The sequence below is a fragment of the Taudactylus pleione genome, unplaced genomic scaffold (assembly GCF_031769625.1).
Source record: "Taudactylus pleione unplaced genomic scaffold, aTauple2 ptg000366l, whole genome shotgun sequence".
Classification (NCBI taxonomy): domain Eukaryota; kingdom Metazoa; phylum Chordata; class Amphibia; order Anura; family Myobatrachidae; genus Taudactylus; species Taudactylus pleione.
Window position 1 is genome coordinate 2219255 of NW_028284767.1, and position 19776 is coordinate 2239030.

General features: G+C 41.9%; 1 protein-coding gene across 1 annotated transcript in view; it reads right to left on the bottom strand.

The window, feature by feature from the left end:
* Nucleotides 1-17987, bottom strand: part of CA11 (carbonic anhydrase 11 (inactive)) — a 371774-nt gene extending 353787 nt beyond the window's left edge. The window contains exon 1 of the mRNA XM_088444469.1: nt 17924-17987. Coding sequence (XP_088300595.1) covers nt 17924-17987 — 64 coding nt within the window. The remainder of the gene's footprint in view (nt 1-17923) is intronic.
* Between the last annotated feature and the right edge of the window lie 1789 nt (nt 17988-19776).

Genomic DNA, 19776 nt, shown 5'->3' on the forward strand with positions numbered 1-19776 from the left:
GGAGCTGAGTGGCTGGTACCTTATCTCTGTTCACTTTATCTCCATCCAAGGCTTAGTAAATAGACCCCTCTATTTATTTATTTATTACTAGTTATATAGCGCATACATATTCTGCAGTGCTTTATAGAGAGAATATTTGTCCATTCACATCAGTCCCTGCCCCAGTGGAGCTTACACTCTATGGGGGTCATTCAGACCCACTCGCAAGCGGCAGTACGCTCGCAAGTGGGTCGATGTTCCCCACTGCGCATGCGCACGACGGAGGGAGCTCCGTCGTGCGCATGCGCGAGACCCGGACTGCGACAGCCAAGCTGTCGCTCCGGGTCTCGCACCAAAGGGGGCGTGCTGTCGATGTTGATTGACAGCACGCCCCCTTTGGTGGGCGTGCCTGCCAGACGGAGGCGTTCCCATGGGAACGCCTACCGTCTGAAGCCGGCCCCACTGACATCACTAGTGATGTCAGTGGGAGTGATTTTGGCTCTGATAGAGCCAAAATCACTCCAGGGCTTGTGGCAGGGAGACCCTACCGCAGGGTCTCCGTCGCAAGTCCGATGGTCGCGATGGTCAAGACCATCGCGACCATCTTTTTGGTCGCTCGTATATGCTGTGGGTGGTGACCCACAGCTATACGAGCGTCCAGGAGGACGCTCCATTTTAATGGAGGAGGGCCCTGATTCAGAGCGAGCACTCTGGTCAGAGCGTCCGGCTCTGAATCAGGCCCAATGTTCCCTATCACATGTGCACACACATACTTACACACTAGGGATAATTTTTATTGGGCATCAATTAACCTACCAGTATATTTTTGGAGTGTAGGAGGAAACTGGAGTACCCGGAGGAAACCCACGCAAGCACAGGGAGAATATACAAACTCCACACAATTAGGTCCGTAGTGGGAATTTAACCCATGACCTCAGTGCTGTGAGGCAGTAATGCTAACCATTACACCGTCTGTGCTGCCCCTCTATCATTATGTCTGCTGACATTTTTATTTATGTCCCCCTTCTGTACTGGAATTTCAAGTGGCAGAGATTGATTTGTAACACTTACCGCCGGACATCGCATTTCTACTGATCGAATATGCACTAACATATGCGATCAGTACAGCAAAAGACAGCTCTTCCGATAAGAGCTGTCCTTTGCGATCTGTGCCGCCTCGTGGACTTCCAGGTTTATGACACGGGAGTCCAACTGCGCATGCGCAGAGTGACGCGGCGGCCGCGGGGCATGCTGGGAGGGATCCAATTGGAGAATTCATAGCAGCGAATTCAATGGTAATAAGAGGCTGCAACATACTGTCCAAAAACTGTGACACTGGTTGGTAGATTGAATTTCTAGCCGAAATGATCGGACGGCCTGGCGGTTTGTTGGGGTGCACTTGTGGATCTTAGGTACTGTGAACAGAATAGGACCCACAGGGTGTTTTTGTGTAAGAGCCTTGAGCAAGTGCTCAGTGATAAGGTTTTCTTGCTCAGCCTTAATGAGTAAGGCGTCCAGTTCCTGTTTAAAATCGGAGGTGGGATCAGACGAAAGTATCTGATATGTGTTATTATCGGCCAATTGACGGTAAATTTCATCCCTGTAGTCGGTAAGATCCTGGATAACTATACCGCCCCCCTTATCGGCGGGGCGGATCACCACATCCCTGTAGTCACCGATCGCTTTCAAAGTGCGCCACTCCTCCTTATTTAGATTATGATGTCTAACTTGGGACGCTTGCGTATATCTGGTGATAGAATCATCTAAAAGGCGTGTGAAGGAGGGGTTCAGAGAGGTGGGGTCAAATGAGGATTTAGACCTCTTCTTGATGAACTCGTGATGTAAAGGTGGGGGATCCGTTGATTCATTGTGTTGAAAAAATTCCTGTAATCGGAGTTTGCGGCTAAAGCGATGTAGGGCTATCTGCCACGCTAAATCGTTGTCATGACCACCAATCGACGCCTGACACTCTGACGTCATCTCTGCGGGATGGGGCGGTCACGCGGTCAGTCCCGGACAGCGTCCAGCCGCAAACATAGGGCGGGTGTTTCTCTTCTTCCTCTATTTAAGGTAAGGTTCTTTACACACACTGTTTCATTCACCTTGACAAAGGGGCTTGTTTGTCCCGAAACGTTGGTAATGTGATTTGTTCACAGTAAATACTTTTTCTGCCGTTGGATGACTCCGAGTGCCACTGCTTGCTGTTTGTTTGTACTCGTTTATTCAGAGGGCACCGGAGCAAGTTGATATACTGCTATAGAGTGCAAGACTTTTACCGTCATTTGTATATATGTATATATATATATATATATATATATATACTAGGGGTGAGCGGGTTCGGATTTCTGAAATCCGAACCCCCCCGAGCCCCCCCGATCCGAGTCCGATCCGAATCAGGCTCGACTTTTCCCGCCTGACTCGGATCTGAAATCGAGGCAAAACGTCATCATCCCGCCTTCCGAGTCTCGCGGGTTTTGGATCCTATATAAGGTACCCGCGTCGGCGCCATTTTCTCACTCGGCTGTGGACAGTGAAGAGGGAGGGTGGGAGTTAGGGCTGTGTAGTGTAGTGTAGTGTAGTGTAGTGCTGCTGTTGTCCACTACTTCAAAGTCCATAGGGGCTGGCTGTGTTGTGCTGTGCTGCTGTTGTTAATAGGGGCTGTGTCCACTACTTCAAAGTCCATAGGGGCTGGCTGGACTGTGTTGTGCAGTCAGTTCTCCATAGGGGCTGTGTCCACTCCAAAGTCCTGTGCAGTGTCCCAGTCCTAAAGGAGTGCTGTAGTGTTGTCCAGGGGGTGCTCTGTCCATCAGGGGTGCTCCCCCCAAGTGCTAAAAAAATAATATATTTTCTGTGTTTGTGAATTGTGTGCGCAGTAGCCGCACGTGCATCAACAAAGTAGTGCCAAGCGTGCGCCTGTGTCATAAGTAAAGGGCCGGCTGGCTTGACCGTTAAAGGGTGCTGTAACCCCCGAAAGTACACTCCAGTCCAAACCAAAAAAAAATTATTTTCTGTGTTTGTGAATTGTGTGCGCAGTAGCCGCACGTGCATCAACAAAGTAGTGCCAAGCGTGCGCCTGTGTCATAAGTAAAGGGCCGGCTGGCTTGACCGTTAAGGGTGCTGTAACCCCCGAAAGTACACTCCAGTCCAAACCAAAAAAAAAATTATTTTCTGTGTTTCTGAATTGTGTGCGCAGTAGCCGCACGTGCAACAACAAAGTAGTGCCAAGCGTGCGCCTGTGTCATAAGTAAAGGGCCGGCTGGCTTGACCGTTAAGGGTGCTGTAACCCCCGAAAGTACACTCCAGTCCAAACCAAAAAAAAAATTATTTTCTGTGTTTGTGAATTGTGTGCGCAGTAGCCGCACGTGCATCAACAAAGTAGTGCCAAGCGTGCGCCTGTGTCATAAGTAAAGGGCCGGCTGGCTTGACCGTTAAGGGTGCTGTAACCCCCGAAAGTACACTCCAGTCCAAACCAAAAAAAAATTATTTTCTGTGTTTGTGAATTGTGTGCGCAGTAGCCGCACGTGCATCAACAAAGTAGTGCCAAGCGTGCGCCTGTGTCATAAGTAAAGGGCCGGCTGGCTTGACCGTTAAGGGTGCTGTAACCCCCGAAAGTACACTCCAGTCCAAACCTAAAAAAAAATTATTTTCTGTGTTTGTGAATTGTGTGTGCAGTAGCCGCACGTGCATCAACAAAGTAGTGCCAAGCGTGCGCCTGTGTCATAAGTAAAGGGCCGTCTGGCTTTACCGTTAAGGGTGCTGTAACCCCCGAAAGAACACTCCAGTCCAAACCAAAAAAAAAATTATTTTCTGTGTTTGTGAATTGTGTGCACTGTGGCTGCACGTGCATCAACAAAGGAGCAGCGCCAAGCGTGCGCCTGTGTCCCATAAGTAAAGAGCCGGCTGGCTCATTTCTTAAAGGGTGGTGTAACCCACAAAGTGCACTACTCTCCAGCAAAAATAAAATAATATTTTCTGTGTTTGTGTGCGCTTTAGCCACACGTATATATATCAATATAACATAAATGGAGGACCAAACTTTCTCCGATAAAAATAAAATAGGGAAAGATCAAGAACCTCTTCCTCCTAGTGCTGTTGCTGCTGCTGGGAGTTGTTCATCATCCCAGAGAGGAAGTAGGAACATCACTACTTTTACTAAACAATTGACCCTCCAACAGTCCCTAGCGATGAGGATGAAGTACGACAGCAGTCATCCTGAAGCAAAACGTATAACTGAGGCCTTGACTGCTATGTTGGTGTTAGACGTGCGTCCGGTATCCGACATTAGTGCAGTGGGATTTAGACAATTGATGGAGGTAGTGTGTCCTCGGTTCCAAATCCCGTCTAGATTCCACCTGCATCCTCAAAGCAGCAGCGACAAGCGTGCGTCTGTCTGTTAAAGGGTGGTGACACCCTCAAAGTGTGCTACACAAACAATTAAAATATTGTTCTTTTTTCTGTCTTTGTGAATTGTGTGGGCTGTAGCCGCACCTGCATCCTTAAAGCAGCAGCGACAAGCGTGCGTCTGTCTGTTAAAGGGTGGTGACACCCTCAAAGTGTGCTACACAAACAATTAAAATATTGTTCTTTTTTCTGTCTTTGTGAATTGTGTGGGCTGTAGCCGCACCTGCATCCTTAAAGCAGCAGCGACAAGCGTGCGTCTGTCTGTTAAAGGGTGGTGACACCCTCAAAGTGTGCTACACAAACAATTAAAATATTGTTCTTTTTTCTGTCTTTGTGAATTGTGTGGGCTGTAGCCGCACCTGCATCCTTAAAGCAGCAGCAACAAGCGTGCGTCTGTCTGTTAAAGGGTGGTGACACCCTCAAAGTGTGCTACACAAACAATTAAAATATTGTTCTTTTTTTTTTGGTCTTTGTGAAATGTGTGTGCTGTAGCCGCACCTGCATCCTTAAAGCAGCAGCGACAAGCGTGCGTCTGTCTGTTAAAGGGTGGTGACACCCTCAAAGTGTTCTACACAAACAATTAAAATATTTTTCTTTTTTTTTCGGTCTTTGTGAAATGTGTGGTCTGTAGCCGCACCTGCATCCTTAAAGCAGCAGCGACAAGCGTGCGTCTGTCTGTTAAAGGGTGGTGTAACTCTCAAAGTGTTCCAAAAAATAAAAAACTATTTTTTTAATGTGTTTGTGACTTGTGTGCGATGTAGCCACACTTGCATCCTCAAAGCAGCAGCGACAAGCGTGCGTCTGTCTGTTAAAGGGTGGTGACACCCTCAAAGTGTGCTACAGAAACAATTAAAATATTGTTCTTTTTTTTTCTGTCTATGTGAATTGTGTGGGCTGTAGCCGCACCTGCATCCTTAAAGCAGCAGCGACAAGCGTGCGTCTGTCTGTTAAAGGGTGATGACACCTCAAAGTGTTCTACACAAACAATTAAAATATTGTTCTTTTTTTTTTCGGTCTTTGTGAAATGTGTGGGCTGTAGCCGCACCTGCATCCTTAAAGCAGCAGCGACAAGCGTGCGTCTGTCTGTTAAAGGGTGGTGACACCTCAAAGTGTTCTACACAAACAATTAAAATATTCTTCTTCTTTTTTCTGTCTTTGTGAATTGTGTGGGCTGTAGCCGCACTTGCATCCTCAAAGCAGCAGCGACAAGCGTGCGTCTGTCTGTTAAAGGGTGGTGTAACCCTCAAAGTGTGCTCCACAAACAATAAAAATATTCTTTTTTTTTTTCTGTCTTTGTGAATTGTGTGGGCTGTAGCCGCACTTGAATCCTCAAAGCAGCAGCGACAAGCGTGCGTCTGTCTGTTAAAGGATTACATCGGTGACAGCATCCAAGTAGGCATGTCAGACAGTCCGTACCTGTACTGGCAGGAAAAAGAAGCAATTTGGAGGTCCCTGTACAAACTGGCTCTATTTTACCTGAGTTGCCCCCCCTCCAGTGTGTACTCCGAAAGAGTGTTTAGTGCAGCCGGGAACCTTGTCAGCGAAAGGCGTAGGAGGTTGCTTCCACAAAATGTGGAGAAGATGATGTTCATAAAATGAATTATCAACTCTTCCAGGGAGACCAGCCTCCAGAACGTACAGAGGGACCTGTGGTTCCAGCAGGGACGAATTAATACTCTGTGAGGATGAGGATGTACACACTGAAGAGGGTGAGGAATCGGTGGATGAGGAGGATGAGGATGACATCTTGCCTCCGTAGAGCCAGTTTGTGCAGGGACACATTAATTGCCAGCTTGTTTTGTGGGGGCCCAAACGAACCAATCATTTCAGCCACAGTTGTGTGGCAGACCCTGGCGCTGAAATGATTGATTTGTTAAAGTGTGCATGTCCTGTTTATACAACATAAGGGTGGGTGGGAGGGCCCAAGGACAATTCCATCTTGCACTTCTTTTTTTTCTTTGCATTATGTACAGTTTGGGGCCTAGTTTTTCTAACTGCCATCCTGTCTGCCACTGCAGTGTCACTCCTAGATGGGTCACGTGTTTGTGCCGCCCACTCGTGTCGCTTAGCATAGTCATCCAGCTACCTCGGTGCAACCTTTTGGACATGAAAACACTATTGTGAGGTGTGAGGTGTTCAGAATAGACTGGAAATGAGTGGAAATTAAGGTTATTGAGGTTAATAATAGCATAGGAGCAGAGAAACCAACAAATTCTGTGATTTTAGCTGTTTTTATGCTTTTTTAAAAAAAAATACAGATCCAAAACACAAAACCCAGAACCCAAAACACGGAAGGGTGGTTTTGGCAAAACCAATCCAGATCCAAAACACGAAGAAAGATCCAGATCCAAAACCAAAACACAAAACACGAAAAGTGGCCGGTGCACACCCCTAATATATACTATATATACACATAAGCGTTTGTTTTAATTAATATTATTGTACGTGTCAATGTGTTTTGTGAATAAAAATCTTTCAACACTATTATTTATTCCTACAGTACCTTTATTTCTTATGTTCCATAATAACAAGGTAAAACTACAGTATACATCCTAGATGAATTCCAAGTCTGGTACAGGTAAGTACTGGAAGGAAACATCTATGTACTGGAAGGAACACCATTCAGACAATACTTTACCATTTGGATACCTCTGTTTATTTATATATCTCTTCTATCACAGTATGTGCGTAAATGCCTAGAATTGGCAGCAGTCCTCCACTGGCAAAATGCTCCTCTTTTCAAATAGTGCAGGTTACAGTATATAATCATGTTAGAACCGATATATCCATTTCATTTCAACAACTTTTTATTTATTTCTCCTAAAATGCTTTTCAATTTTTTTTTTGTATTATATTCTGTAGATTTTTCATAAACTAGGTAGATAGATAGATAGATAGATAGATAGATAGATAGATAGATAGATAGATAGATAGATAGATAGATAGATAGATAGATAGATAGAGTCTACTGTAGGTGAAAAGGCTTGCTATTGGGGGAGAAATACCTCTGCATATGAATTCTCACTAACCCTTGAACCTACAGACATACAGTCCTGTTGTCCTTCTAAATTAAGTCTTGTGAAACACTTCAGCAGCCAGCCCAGCCAACATCCAGACACAAACAACAAATCATCTGCTTCAATGAGATGGTGTAATAATTTGAACTCCCTTTAGATGCATTCATCTTGCTAAGCAGATCTCCGGGCTTTGCGTTCAATTGGGTGCATTTACGTACAGTCAGGTGCATCAGAAATTACATGTGTTACAAATAGTCCATCTGTATATATATGGCAGATTATTTTACTCAATTAGCTTCACCTTCCCTGCTAGAATTGCTGTCCTATCACAGTTCTCTGCTTCATTGGGCACAAAATCACAGACATCAATATTCTAATCTCTAATTAATCTGTCTCTGGAACACTGATAACCAGACAGAAAAGTACATCCTTCTGAAGGGTCCGATTTAGAATGAGAAGAAAATCCGGCCTCATTTAGGAGTTAGACGTCTTACCAATTGTAATGCATAAAAATATACATTTTTATGCTGTGAATGTGTACTAAACGAGTTGTGCATATATGTGACTTGCGGCACCTTACACAAGGAAAGGAGGGGGATTGTGAAGTGTAAGTTGAAAACAGTAAGACCATATATTGTGCACATAACTGTAGCACGCCCCCTAGAGATGTGGCCTATTTACATCGGGCCTCTTCTGTAGATATGTCTTAGACGACGTAGCTAGTACTTTGGCAACATGCATGTGGATGATAATTTCACCAGTTGGCGCTACATTAGTGCTCTGGCTATGTCAAGTTACAACCATTGACTCAGATTTGTAATTTGTCATTTTTATATCGACTGCAGGAAAGAAGACATTCATTGAATTTATAAAGCAGTAAATGACGGATGTGGGGTTATTTGTATATAGTTAAATTTTATACAGATAATGCAATGTTTGCATGCATTGAAAATGCTTTCAAGACACTATTCACACTTGTTTATATGCCACTTTATTAAATTATATTGGGCACAAATGGGGTAATATAATTTTTATGTCGGTCCAATACGGCATATCATCCGAGAAATTGACTAGTACACAGTTTCTCAAACTTGGTCCTAAGGACCCCAAACAGTGCATGTTTTCCAGGTCTCCTCACAGAATTGCAAGTCAAATAATTAGCTCCACCTGTGGATCTTTTAAAATGTGTCAGTGAGTACTGACTACACCTGTGCATCTGCTGAGTGACCTGGAAAACATGAACTGTGTGGGGTCCTGAGAACCGAGTTTGAGAACCACTTGACTAGTATATATCAAGCATTAGTCAGGTCTTTCACAGTTTTTACAGCCAGGTCACACCTGCACACATTCCCAGGGACTTGCCCCAACAAAATTATACAGTAAATTAACCCTTACCGCACTGGGTCAAACCTCAAAATAACTAAGAAAAGTGAGTATCGCTCCCCTGTCCTGACAACATTTTATTGATAAATTTTATTGGCAGGTGATTTTATTTTTTATCGCTGAGATAAAAAATAAAATGGACAACAGGGGCTGAGATTAAAAGAGAAACTTTATCGCTGTATATTAATAAAAACACCATTATGTTTCTCTCCGGATGAAAATGTCAAAGTTATAACAACTGACTTGAAAATATAAAAGTAACATGCAATTAAATATCTCAAGTGAAGCACCTTAAATTTCACATGCAGAATGTATTCCAGTTAGGGATTACAGGGAGGCAAAGTGCAAAAGTAAGCAGCTTTTTCAATTCACAAGGCCACAAGTAACCATGATCTAACCACAGTAATATATCTCATAAATATAGAACAGGCATTAAAGAAATTGAAAAAAGTCCATCACAGGGTAACAAAAATGATAAGTGGTTTGTCAAGCAAGGACTGTGGAGAGAGACAAGCTACAGTGAATATGCTCAGTCTGCAAAGCTGCCAAGGACCACCAGAAAATAGTTTAGGACGTTCCAGCATTGCAGACCACAAATTGGATTAATGAACCAGCAGCCGTCTTTCTATATTCAGGAGCAAGTCTTTAATAACTTATACATTGATAATAATATATGGCAAGAAAAGCTACATCTGACAGCTTCACACTAACAAGAGGTATGGCTTTACTCCTCGTACAACATGCTTTTAAGGAAAGACATTACCAATCTATTTTAGATACAGAAGACATATAAAAAGGATGCTGTGAGTGAAGATACTTCAGTACTGATATATTCAATAAATAATACAATGCAAACCCTGATAGAACCTTTTATAAGCCCAGGAGAGATCTTGATTTAATATACCATATATATTAAAAATTTTCCTGGTTGGTGCTGGGGCCATATGGATTTCACTTAAAAGCCTTGCAAACAGTATGTTCTATCTTGCTTCTCTCTCTCTCTCTCTCTCTCTCTCTCTTTGTGTATATATATCTATATATATATATATATATATAATTAATCACACGAAAAAAACTTTATTTCGCGCTAGGTCAATTCAAGCAGCACCTCAAAGCAGGATCCCTGTCAGCAGGAACCTAACAAATAATACACAGATACAATAAAGAACCCGAGGGCGTTAATCAAAATTGAAAAACAATAAGTTAAAATAAATTTTTTTAGCAGTCCAGAGCTTTATAGGAAATAATGCTTGTTCCAATTTAGGGAGAATCACAGCAGTGCAGGAAAATTATTCATTAGACTTTTCTTCATAAGATGTGGAAGAACTGTTACGATTGGGGGGAATGTCCTGAAATATACCATCAGAATACAATGGTGTCAGATAACCAACATCTTGGTAAGGTAGATGTACACCACCATTCACCCCAAAGGGTGTGAGCTCATAGGTGGAAACCTGACGTGGGACAGAAGGGTACGACACCTTTAACCCTATGCATTTCATCCCTTGAATGGGACTACCCCTGAGGAAGTATGGGAGTGGTGGATGCTTTGGCATGGGGAACCCACGCTGTGTGTCTCCCTGTTGTGGCATTACCACCCTGGCTGGTTCAGCCCGAGGTGGGTTATAGGAAAATATGGTAACCCCATGTCGGTTTTTTACCCTAATTTCCTGTACCAGAACGTACTTAGAGATCCAGGGCTACTAATGCTTTTGGTGAGGGACCCCACCCCATTTTTGCCTTAATATTTAACACTTTCTTTCACCTACAACACACAGACGCACTGCACACATCACACTGATCTGTGCAGTGCTTCTGCAGAACATGCTGCTCACAGGAAGATCTATTAAATTTCAGCCCAATACGAATGAACTCGTACACAATCAAACACGATTGCATAGACCATCGAAAAACACGATTCAGCGAAATACGATTCTTACTAAATTTGAGTGTTTGGTCGAAAAAACTCTCACGAATCCAAGCGATGTCCAGCGTGTTTAAACTCAGCCAAACAGCCTACTGAGATGGATGTTGGTAGAATTTGCCAATGTTGTCGACATGTTCTGAATGATGACATTCAGAATGTCGACATGGACAGGAGATTGACATGTCAAATGACATAATGCTGACATTAGCAGAATGTCAACATTGTGATTCTCAACAGGCCACATGTCAACCATGCGGATGAGTATGCCTGATCCTATCCCTATTCGCAGCCTAAACCTAACCATAAAATCATCCAAAAATTGACTGCCGACATTCACAACGTCGACAGTATGTCATGTCGACATTCTTTCAATGCCGACATTCTGAATGTCAACATTATGCATGTATACCAGATAGGGCACCTGTATGTGATGAAACGTGTATCACATTTAAATACCTTTACTTTCAAACGATTAGTACTGCTCCTTCCTATCTCTGCCGGAGTATTGGGTGAGTGTGATATATTACCATATATTGGATTTTGCACAACATTATCACTGGATATCATTTAATTGGGTACTGTATATTGAACATAGAAATTTGATTTTCCACCTAAGCGCAAGTGGAAGGTACAAAATGCAGCATATTAAACAGAGGATGAGTCCCAAACTGTGTCATGGTGCAAAACCAAGCCCGTTTTACATATTACAAAGTGGAAATGGCTGTGTGTAGACAAAATGCTTCTTCTTCACTTATGTTAATAAATAAAATGAAATCTAATATTTGCACTGCTGAGCCTACTCAGTACTGTGCTAGAGATGCCCTCACTCTAAACACTCCCATTGACAGCTGCACACTTCTGATCCAATAGAAATGATTTTGCAGTGCGCTTGGGCCATGTTGTAAATGAGGCCCATGGTCAAATTACAAAGTACATTCTTAATACAATATACAATACATCAAAGAAAACAAGTAAACAGACAATATAGTAACAACTCATCACAAAGATACTTCTTAACTGGGGCACATTAGATATTAAATACTGTATCTGTTGAACACTAAAACAGGATTGATTGCTATATAATTGCTTCTATTAATGTGTATACTACTGACATGAGGAGATTGTAACCCCAGTGAGAGTGATAGATACTGCTTAGAGTGTTATGAATCTATATTGTTACCGAATAGGCAGCTGACCTCAAGGTATCTGCCATACCTTCAGGATATTGTCTGACACTGGCTGTAAGTGTACATAATATTTTATATGGAGTGCGCATAGTTGGCCAACACAAGGCCATCTTTCAGAGATAGCAAAGCTGTTTGTGGAGCAGAGTGTGTTGGTGATGAGATAATGGAAGCCTAAAGGCACATATATCAGTTAGTGCCATTAAAACATAACATCTAAAGTCTTACACTATTTTCTTGGGGACAGGGCCAATTAGATGCAAAAAGATGCCTCAAGGAGAATCTTTTCAAGGAGCCAGTGAATACAAACTGTGGTCTATGCCGCTAAATAGGGGTGTAGAACACTTTATGTATTATGTCCATCGTCCACGTGGGGAAACATCACAGGGCTCATTTAGAGTAGGAAGTATATATTTTTGTTGCCGAAAGATGCTAATTTTTGTACTGTGCCCACTAACAGCCATGTTCACGTTGTGCTAACGACTGAAGAAGTGGTATGTGAGAGGAAAGGCTACTGTAGGTAACTTTGGTAACACATAATTGTGATTAAGGGGTCTATGTACTATGCCTTGGAAAGACATAAAGTGAATGAAGATAAAGTACCAACCAATCAGCTCCTATCACTTTACAGGCTGTATTTGAAAAATATCAGTTAGGAGCTGATTGGTTGGTACTATAGCGCCATTCATTTTATCTCTCTCCAAGGCTTAGTACACAGACCCCTCAATTAGATGAGGATGCAGATATGCCTTTATTCCTTGTGGGTGCTGGAGGACCGATGTGAACATATGCTGTACTATATTCAGTAGCTGCTTCTGATTGGCTGATTGTGGAGTAATCTTCAGCATAGGATGTAGTTAATAGACCAGCGGATGCAATGCCGCTGGTCTAAATCCCAACTGGACCTGCCCGACAAGGGACTTAAGATAGGCATCGAAATGCCAACGCCTATCTTAATCCTGACGCCGGAGGACCGACCCCCGCCATCCTGATCGTCCGCTGATGGGTAAGTATAACACTTAGCCTGGGGATGGGGGGTTAGGTTTAGGGACCTCCGGGGGTCCCTTACCAACGCCCGTCGGGATCTCTCACTGTCGGATTCTCACTGTTCAGCCGCCGGTATTTCAATCCCATTCCCTTCATCAGATTGTACTGAAATCATTAGCATTGATAGTGTATTATGTCTATTCACATTACTTATTTGTTCTTTTTATATCGACTAATGTGGAAAGATAAATTACATTTCATTTTTAAATAAACAAAAGAATGAAGAAGTGGTGAATTTAATTATTTTTATTTTTATATAGTAAATGCGACTTTCACATCTGTTAAGAAGTCATTATTCTCTCCTATGTATCCGACCGAATCACCATATTTACAATGCATTATATTATCAGACTGTTTACACATGGAGTAATGCCTCTTCTGCAAAAAGTACTAATACATACACCTAGGGGTATATTTACTAAATTGCAGGATTTTTAGAAATCCAGTTGTTGCCCATAGTAACCAATTGGATTCTAGCTATTATCTTCTAGAAGGTGCTAGATAAATGATAAGTAGAATCTGATTGGTTGCTATGGGCAACAACTCCACTTCTAAAAACCTACACTTTAGTGAATATACCTGCTAATGGTTAAATATCCTTTCAGGCGTGCATACACTTACTGGTTTGTCTGACATAAGTAGAACTGTTCTTGAGTTGTTTGCATTACAAGATGTGTCCTAATCTATATGTGGACGCCAGGGATGCAGGACATCTTTTGGTCTTGGGTCAGGGCGGGATTATGGACCACATGGGCCGGGGGCTGAAAATGTTCAAGGGCCTATACTGAGAAGGGGAGGAGATATCATGAGTGCTGTCTGGGTGTGGCCTTAGAAGCGTGGGTGAGTACACCTATACTATCAGCCCCAATGTCTCACTAGATACATAAAAATAGAGAAAAATCATAATTTTGTGAGAAGACTAAAAATACTATTTTAATACTTATGATAGATGTCCGACTAGGAATGGGTATGTAATGCCAGTTGTTGGGGTGCCTCCTGTCATAATACCGACAGCGGCATACTGATGATTGGTATCCTGACAGGGGTCGGGTAAGTATACTGTACTTACCCCTCCCCCCTAACCCTCCCTTTTTGTAGCCTAACCCTAACCCTCCCCACCCTGCACCCTAACCCTCCCCGTTAGTGCCTAAACCCAAGTCTCCCCCCTTCGCACCTAAACCTAACCTTCCCCCTTAGTGCCTAATCCTGACCCCCCCCAGTGGTGCCTAACCCTAATTCTTCCCCCTACGGGTGCCTAAATCTGACCTCCCGCCCAAAACCTAACCCTAACCCCGCTACGCTCCTTAAACCTAAATTCCCACCCCATGCGCGGCTAACGATAAGGGTGCCCCAGACTTACCTCATTCGGGCTGGCGTCCTTGTTCCGGTGTCGGGAATTAAGATAGGCATCTGTATTTCGACGCCTATCTTAAGTCCCGTGTCGGGACTCCCCTGTCGGTATTGAGACCGCATCGCAGCCGCCAGTCTCATAACTACATCCTGTCCGACTACTATGGCCAGCTAGGAAGCTGATCATCATCTCATACTGCTATGATGATGGGCCTATTTTTATGGGGAGATTTGTAGCTCCACCCAGCCTATTGTTATTCTGGCCCTGGCATGGGTACTACAGGTGTGTGGCCAACTCTGTGTGTCATGGGGTGCAGGCCAGCCTGTTGTGAATGCTATCAGGTCCCCCCTCTCATAGCCTCTTATGGATGTATAGTAAGTGCACATAGTTTTGCATACATCTTTCCTACCTACTGCAATGGCACATGTGTTTTCACTGCTAAATGACAGCCTTCATTTTACTGCTGGATTAAAACGTGTGGTTGTTTGAAGAAGCATGCTTTCCAATCAAACATTGGTCATTTATATAGACTAGAGCTCTTGAAAAAATACTTAATCATCTTCATATATAAAAGAATTATTAATAATTAAATTATGGGGGAAGAATCTGCAGTCGCAGACAAAGACATGTCTCAAAGATGGTCACTACACACCTTCGCTTGAGTCACCACCTCCCCTCTGCCTCCCACAAACAGTCCCTGCCTGTCAATCACTTTGTGAATAAATCCTCACTCTGAGTGACATTGGTAACGAAACTTGATGCATGCGCAGTGCGACTCAACTGAGTCCTAAGCTGCTTTAAACATATGCAGAGATCCATCTTATTTCAGACAAATCTTTTTCACCAGGTATAGGTCTTGTTCCAATCTGCGTTGGTACCAAGGACAGCAACTTTCACAAGAGAAGGGATGAGAGCGACTCTACTTCTCTTCATACAGACAAAGATCCACATTTAATTCCCTTGAACGCATCCCTGAATCAGCCCCATTAACTTTAGTGTTACTGCCTTAAAATAAAAATATAAATGTGATGATTATTAAAATTAACTGAATGGAAATGGATATTGAAGATCAAAAGTATGTCAAGATAATGTCATAACTACTTCCAATGATGTTTTCCAGTCTAGGTTCAATACATTTTGCTCACTAAACATAGGCAAATCTGATGTGAATAATTGATTGGGTTCTATATGAATATTCACCATGCTACTTGTATACAGACGTTCAAAGCATTATGAGCTCCTGGGAGTGCGTGCTATGAGGAATATTCTGAACTCATTCCATCAAAAGGCTGCAGGGGTTTTTAATGAGAAATTATATGTACAGTACTGTGGGTTTGCAACTTGCAATTAATGCTAGCAGTTGGCTCACAATCTGCTAAGCATTTAAGGGGTTAAGTCTTGCCGCTGACTTTTTTTCACAGATATGCCTGAAGACACTGAACTGTATATAATATTAGATATGCATATTTTATAAGCTAACCTTGAGTATCAAAAATAGGAATAAGCTAGTAATGACATATATGTAGTGTGTGTCATCTGTCACAGTAGTGCCCTGGACCCCTTCAGAGCCAGAGAGGAATGAAGCATACTGTATGTGTATTAAAAGAAGAAAGCCTGGCATGTGATATATGGATGCAGGGCAGGATACTCACTTCTCTGTGACAAAAAAATGGAACTTTATGATCATCTATTTCTGATGTACAGAAAAGACTGTATGTGTGCTCATTTATATGTACTGTACGTGTGTGCTTGTCGTGATGCCAGATTAAATGGTGATTCATGACTCCCTTTGAGAAAATACTTAGGCTTTGGTGATGAGTATAGATTGCAGCAAGTATAATGCAAGTGAAAGTGGATTAACTATATATTTATTGATCAATATATCATAACTGAAATGCTGTAGTGTATGTGTTACAACAGATGGTCTTCCCCTTCCTCAGCTAGAACAAAGATTACTCTGACAGTCAACTTCAAGTCCCAGGAATTGCTTTTTCATAAATAATACTGCTGTGTGGAAACTAAGTATATTATTATCCGTTGCAACTAACAGATAAGCAAATGAGAACTTGTACATAATAATATTAAATATATTACTATAATTCTTAGTTTGTCAGCTAAAATCAGTATTTTTGACAAATTTAAATATTTAAAGAACAGCACAAAATGACAACTGGGAAAATGTAAGTACAGTATAATAGGAATGAAGACACCTACTATACAAGTTGGACAAACTGAAATGGATACATCAGGCTTGTTATAGAGTAACTTTTTATGTAGTCTTCTCCATCCATTACCTACGTGCATTAGTTACATATGAAGTTCACAAGAGAATTGGTCTCTAGAAAATATTCCCATCTTCCACATTCCCATCTCTTGTGTGTATTTTAACCCTTATGATTCCACACATATATAGAAACTACTTAGACACATCAATACTCCTCTGATGGACCCAAACCAAAACAAACAAACAAACAAACTTATTGGCATGTGCATATACTATGGGAGAGGGGAGGTGACAAAGAAGTGCCTGATTACTGGACTAAGTAATCTTTGTGCTGCAGTACTGGAAGTGTTAATCAGTTCCCTTCATATTACACACTCCATGGAAAGCTATCTGCTACTTACATACAGTAATCCCCTTCAACTTTTAATTGTGCTCTTAAGAAGGTGGGCAATATTACTCCTATACATTTCCAATAGATGCATTGCAGAACTGTATTATCCAATCAATAAACATCATTATTTTAAATAAACTATTTGTTGAAAATTCTACGCTGCCCATTAATGATTCTCATCTGGTCATAATTACCTTACACAAGAATTTGCCAAGTGCCACTACATATGAATGACTGAAGGAATTAATGCACTTTCCCATAGCACTTGAAATGATTTCAGGATTCCAAGTTAGCTTTGGAATGTGCTGTTTTTATAAGCATCGTTTATTAAAGGGAGATAAACTGTTAGCCCTGATCTTACGGATTCATTGTTGCATGTAGTTGGAGAAGCTTCAGGGTGATACTGTATCTGTTACTTTGTCACTGTAAAGGGCATATCCTAATGTCTTTCCTAATAAAAAGAGACAGCAAAAGTGCAGGCAGGTGCTCTGGACTGCATTTACTAATCTATAGAGAACAAGAGACCTCTGTGGTTTCAAAAACACCCAAATTGATTTTGTCTGCTGGCCATAGATACCTTCTTTTTTTTTTTAAAAAGTGCATTAAAAGAAAAATTTTATATATATATATATATATATATATATATATACATATATATATATATATATATATAAACACTCTACAAGACCTCTGCGTGAATAGCAATGTTGCACTGATACAAATCCTCGTGTCCTGTGAATCATCACATTACAGAGATGGTTTAGCTACATGCAGCTGACTTCCAATCTGAAATATGAAAGTTAAACTCCAGGTGCACTGTGTCCTATCTACTTCTTTTAGACAGGACGAAACAGATCTATACAGCAACCCACCAATACAATAGAAGCTAAACAACCATTGTGTTTCTCCTACGATTTTTCCCAGTAATCTTTAAAGCATGACTTAACGATGGCTGTTAATAGAGAGCATAAAATATTCATAATGAAGAACACCTCAGTGGCCAGCATGCTATTACTTACCTGCGGTGTATATAGCACTGCTTGCCTGAAGGATTAACACAGATCTCCAAATGAATTCTGGCATTCTGCTGCTGGTTATCCCTTCATCTCCCGAATGATAGAAGACAGCTAGATCCCCATCAACACAAACACAGGTTGAGAGGGGAAAAAAAAAAAATAAGAAAGAAAAAATTCTACTAGTTTCCAAGAATGAGAAAACCTTTACAGATTCCCTCCCTTTGTTATATTTGCTTCAATGTACTGAAATTCCTGACAAAACAAAGCAAATAAACTATTCTGCTGCCCTATTTCTACCCTAGATTATCACCTCTCACTATCTCTCTGCATGTGAGAATTCTGTAGCTCTTAGAATAAAGCTTCCTGTTTGATTTTCTTTCCTTCGCTCCTCCTTTCCCATTCCGTTCCTTTTTCCTTGCCTTCTCCCTGGCTCTGTACCTTCCAGTCACTGTTACCCTCCCCTTTTTTCTTTTTGAATATGTTTATTTCACTCTCCCTGTCTCGTTCTGTCTCCCTTACATAAGACGTGTTGTTCCTTCCCCTTAAGATTTCCTAGGCTGCCCTCATTTCTACAGTCACAGTCTTCCCTGTTTAGTTCCTGGTCATGTTACACTTTTGCTGTACTTTTCTGCATTTCAATCCTCTCATTGCTCTTTAAGACCAGAATATTTTCTTTCTGTACCTCTGCTCCCCTCAACCGTCCTTAGAGAATTGGTGGGAACTGTTGTAACCAGTACCACATAGATAAAAATCAGTTCTTTCAATCTGACTTATACTGTAACAGACTAATTAGTTTACGACGTGAGAAAGGAATAGTGTACAATGCTTAATCCAGTCCAACATACTTAAATGCAATTAAATAGAAATAATGTAATTCTATTCATTTACCCAAAATACATCTAAAAGAAAAAAAAAAGAGTTCATAATAAATTAATGGATGGTATTGTACAAGCCTGGTTCATAAAATATGTATTGTTTGTTATGGTCTGTAAACCTTTATATATTATACATTTCTGTCTTTTTGTTAAGAACATGTGCTTTTGTGTTTTTATTATTCTATTCTATGTATTGTTATTTGCTGTAAGGTAAAATAGCACCTCCTATCCCATGAGGAGGAGCAATGATGTTTGAGTTTGAAGGGGGTTAACATTGCTGCCTCACAGCACTGGGGCCAACCAGGTCAGTCTCTGAGAGGAGTTTGTATGCTCTATCCATGTTTGTGTGAATTTCCTCTGGGTGTTCAGGTTTCCTTCCACACTCTAAAGACGGAATCGGTATGAGATGCCGGCAGCTGAATAGCCGCCCGTTCAAATACTGGAAGCCCAAATGGTGCAGAATCCCGACAGGCACAGGTAAGTACTCTAACCCACCCCTCTCCCCCCCTAACCCTCCCTTAGTGGTGCCTAATCCTAACCTCCCCGGGGTTCCCTAAACCCTAACCTACCCCCGGAGCTGCCTAAACCTTACCCTCCCGGGGGGGTGTCTAACCCTAACCTTCCCCCAGTGGTGCCTAACCCTAAGCCCCCCTTCCGAAAGCCTAACCCTAACCATCCCTGGGGGATTATCCTGATGTCCTTCGGGATATCGGTTTCAGCATAACACTGGTCAGAGGGATTTCACCATTGGTATTTCGACTGCCGGCATCCCGTCCGTTTGCATATAAACTGTATCCCCTAAAGACATACTGGAAGATTAACAGGCTTCTGACTAGTGTGTGTAGTATTGATTGCAAGCTCCACTGGTGCAGGGACCAATGTGAATGATTACAATTCTCTCGACAAAGCAGTAATAAATTAGCACAAAATAAATAACTGTACAGTAGATAACGTCTTAATAATCAAGGTAATCTAATCAGA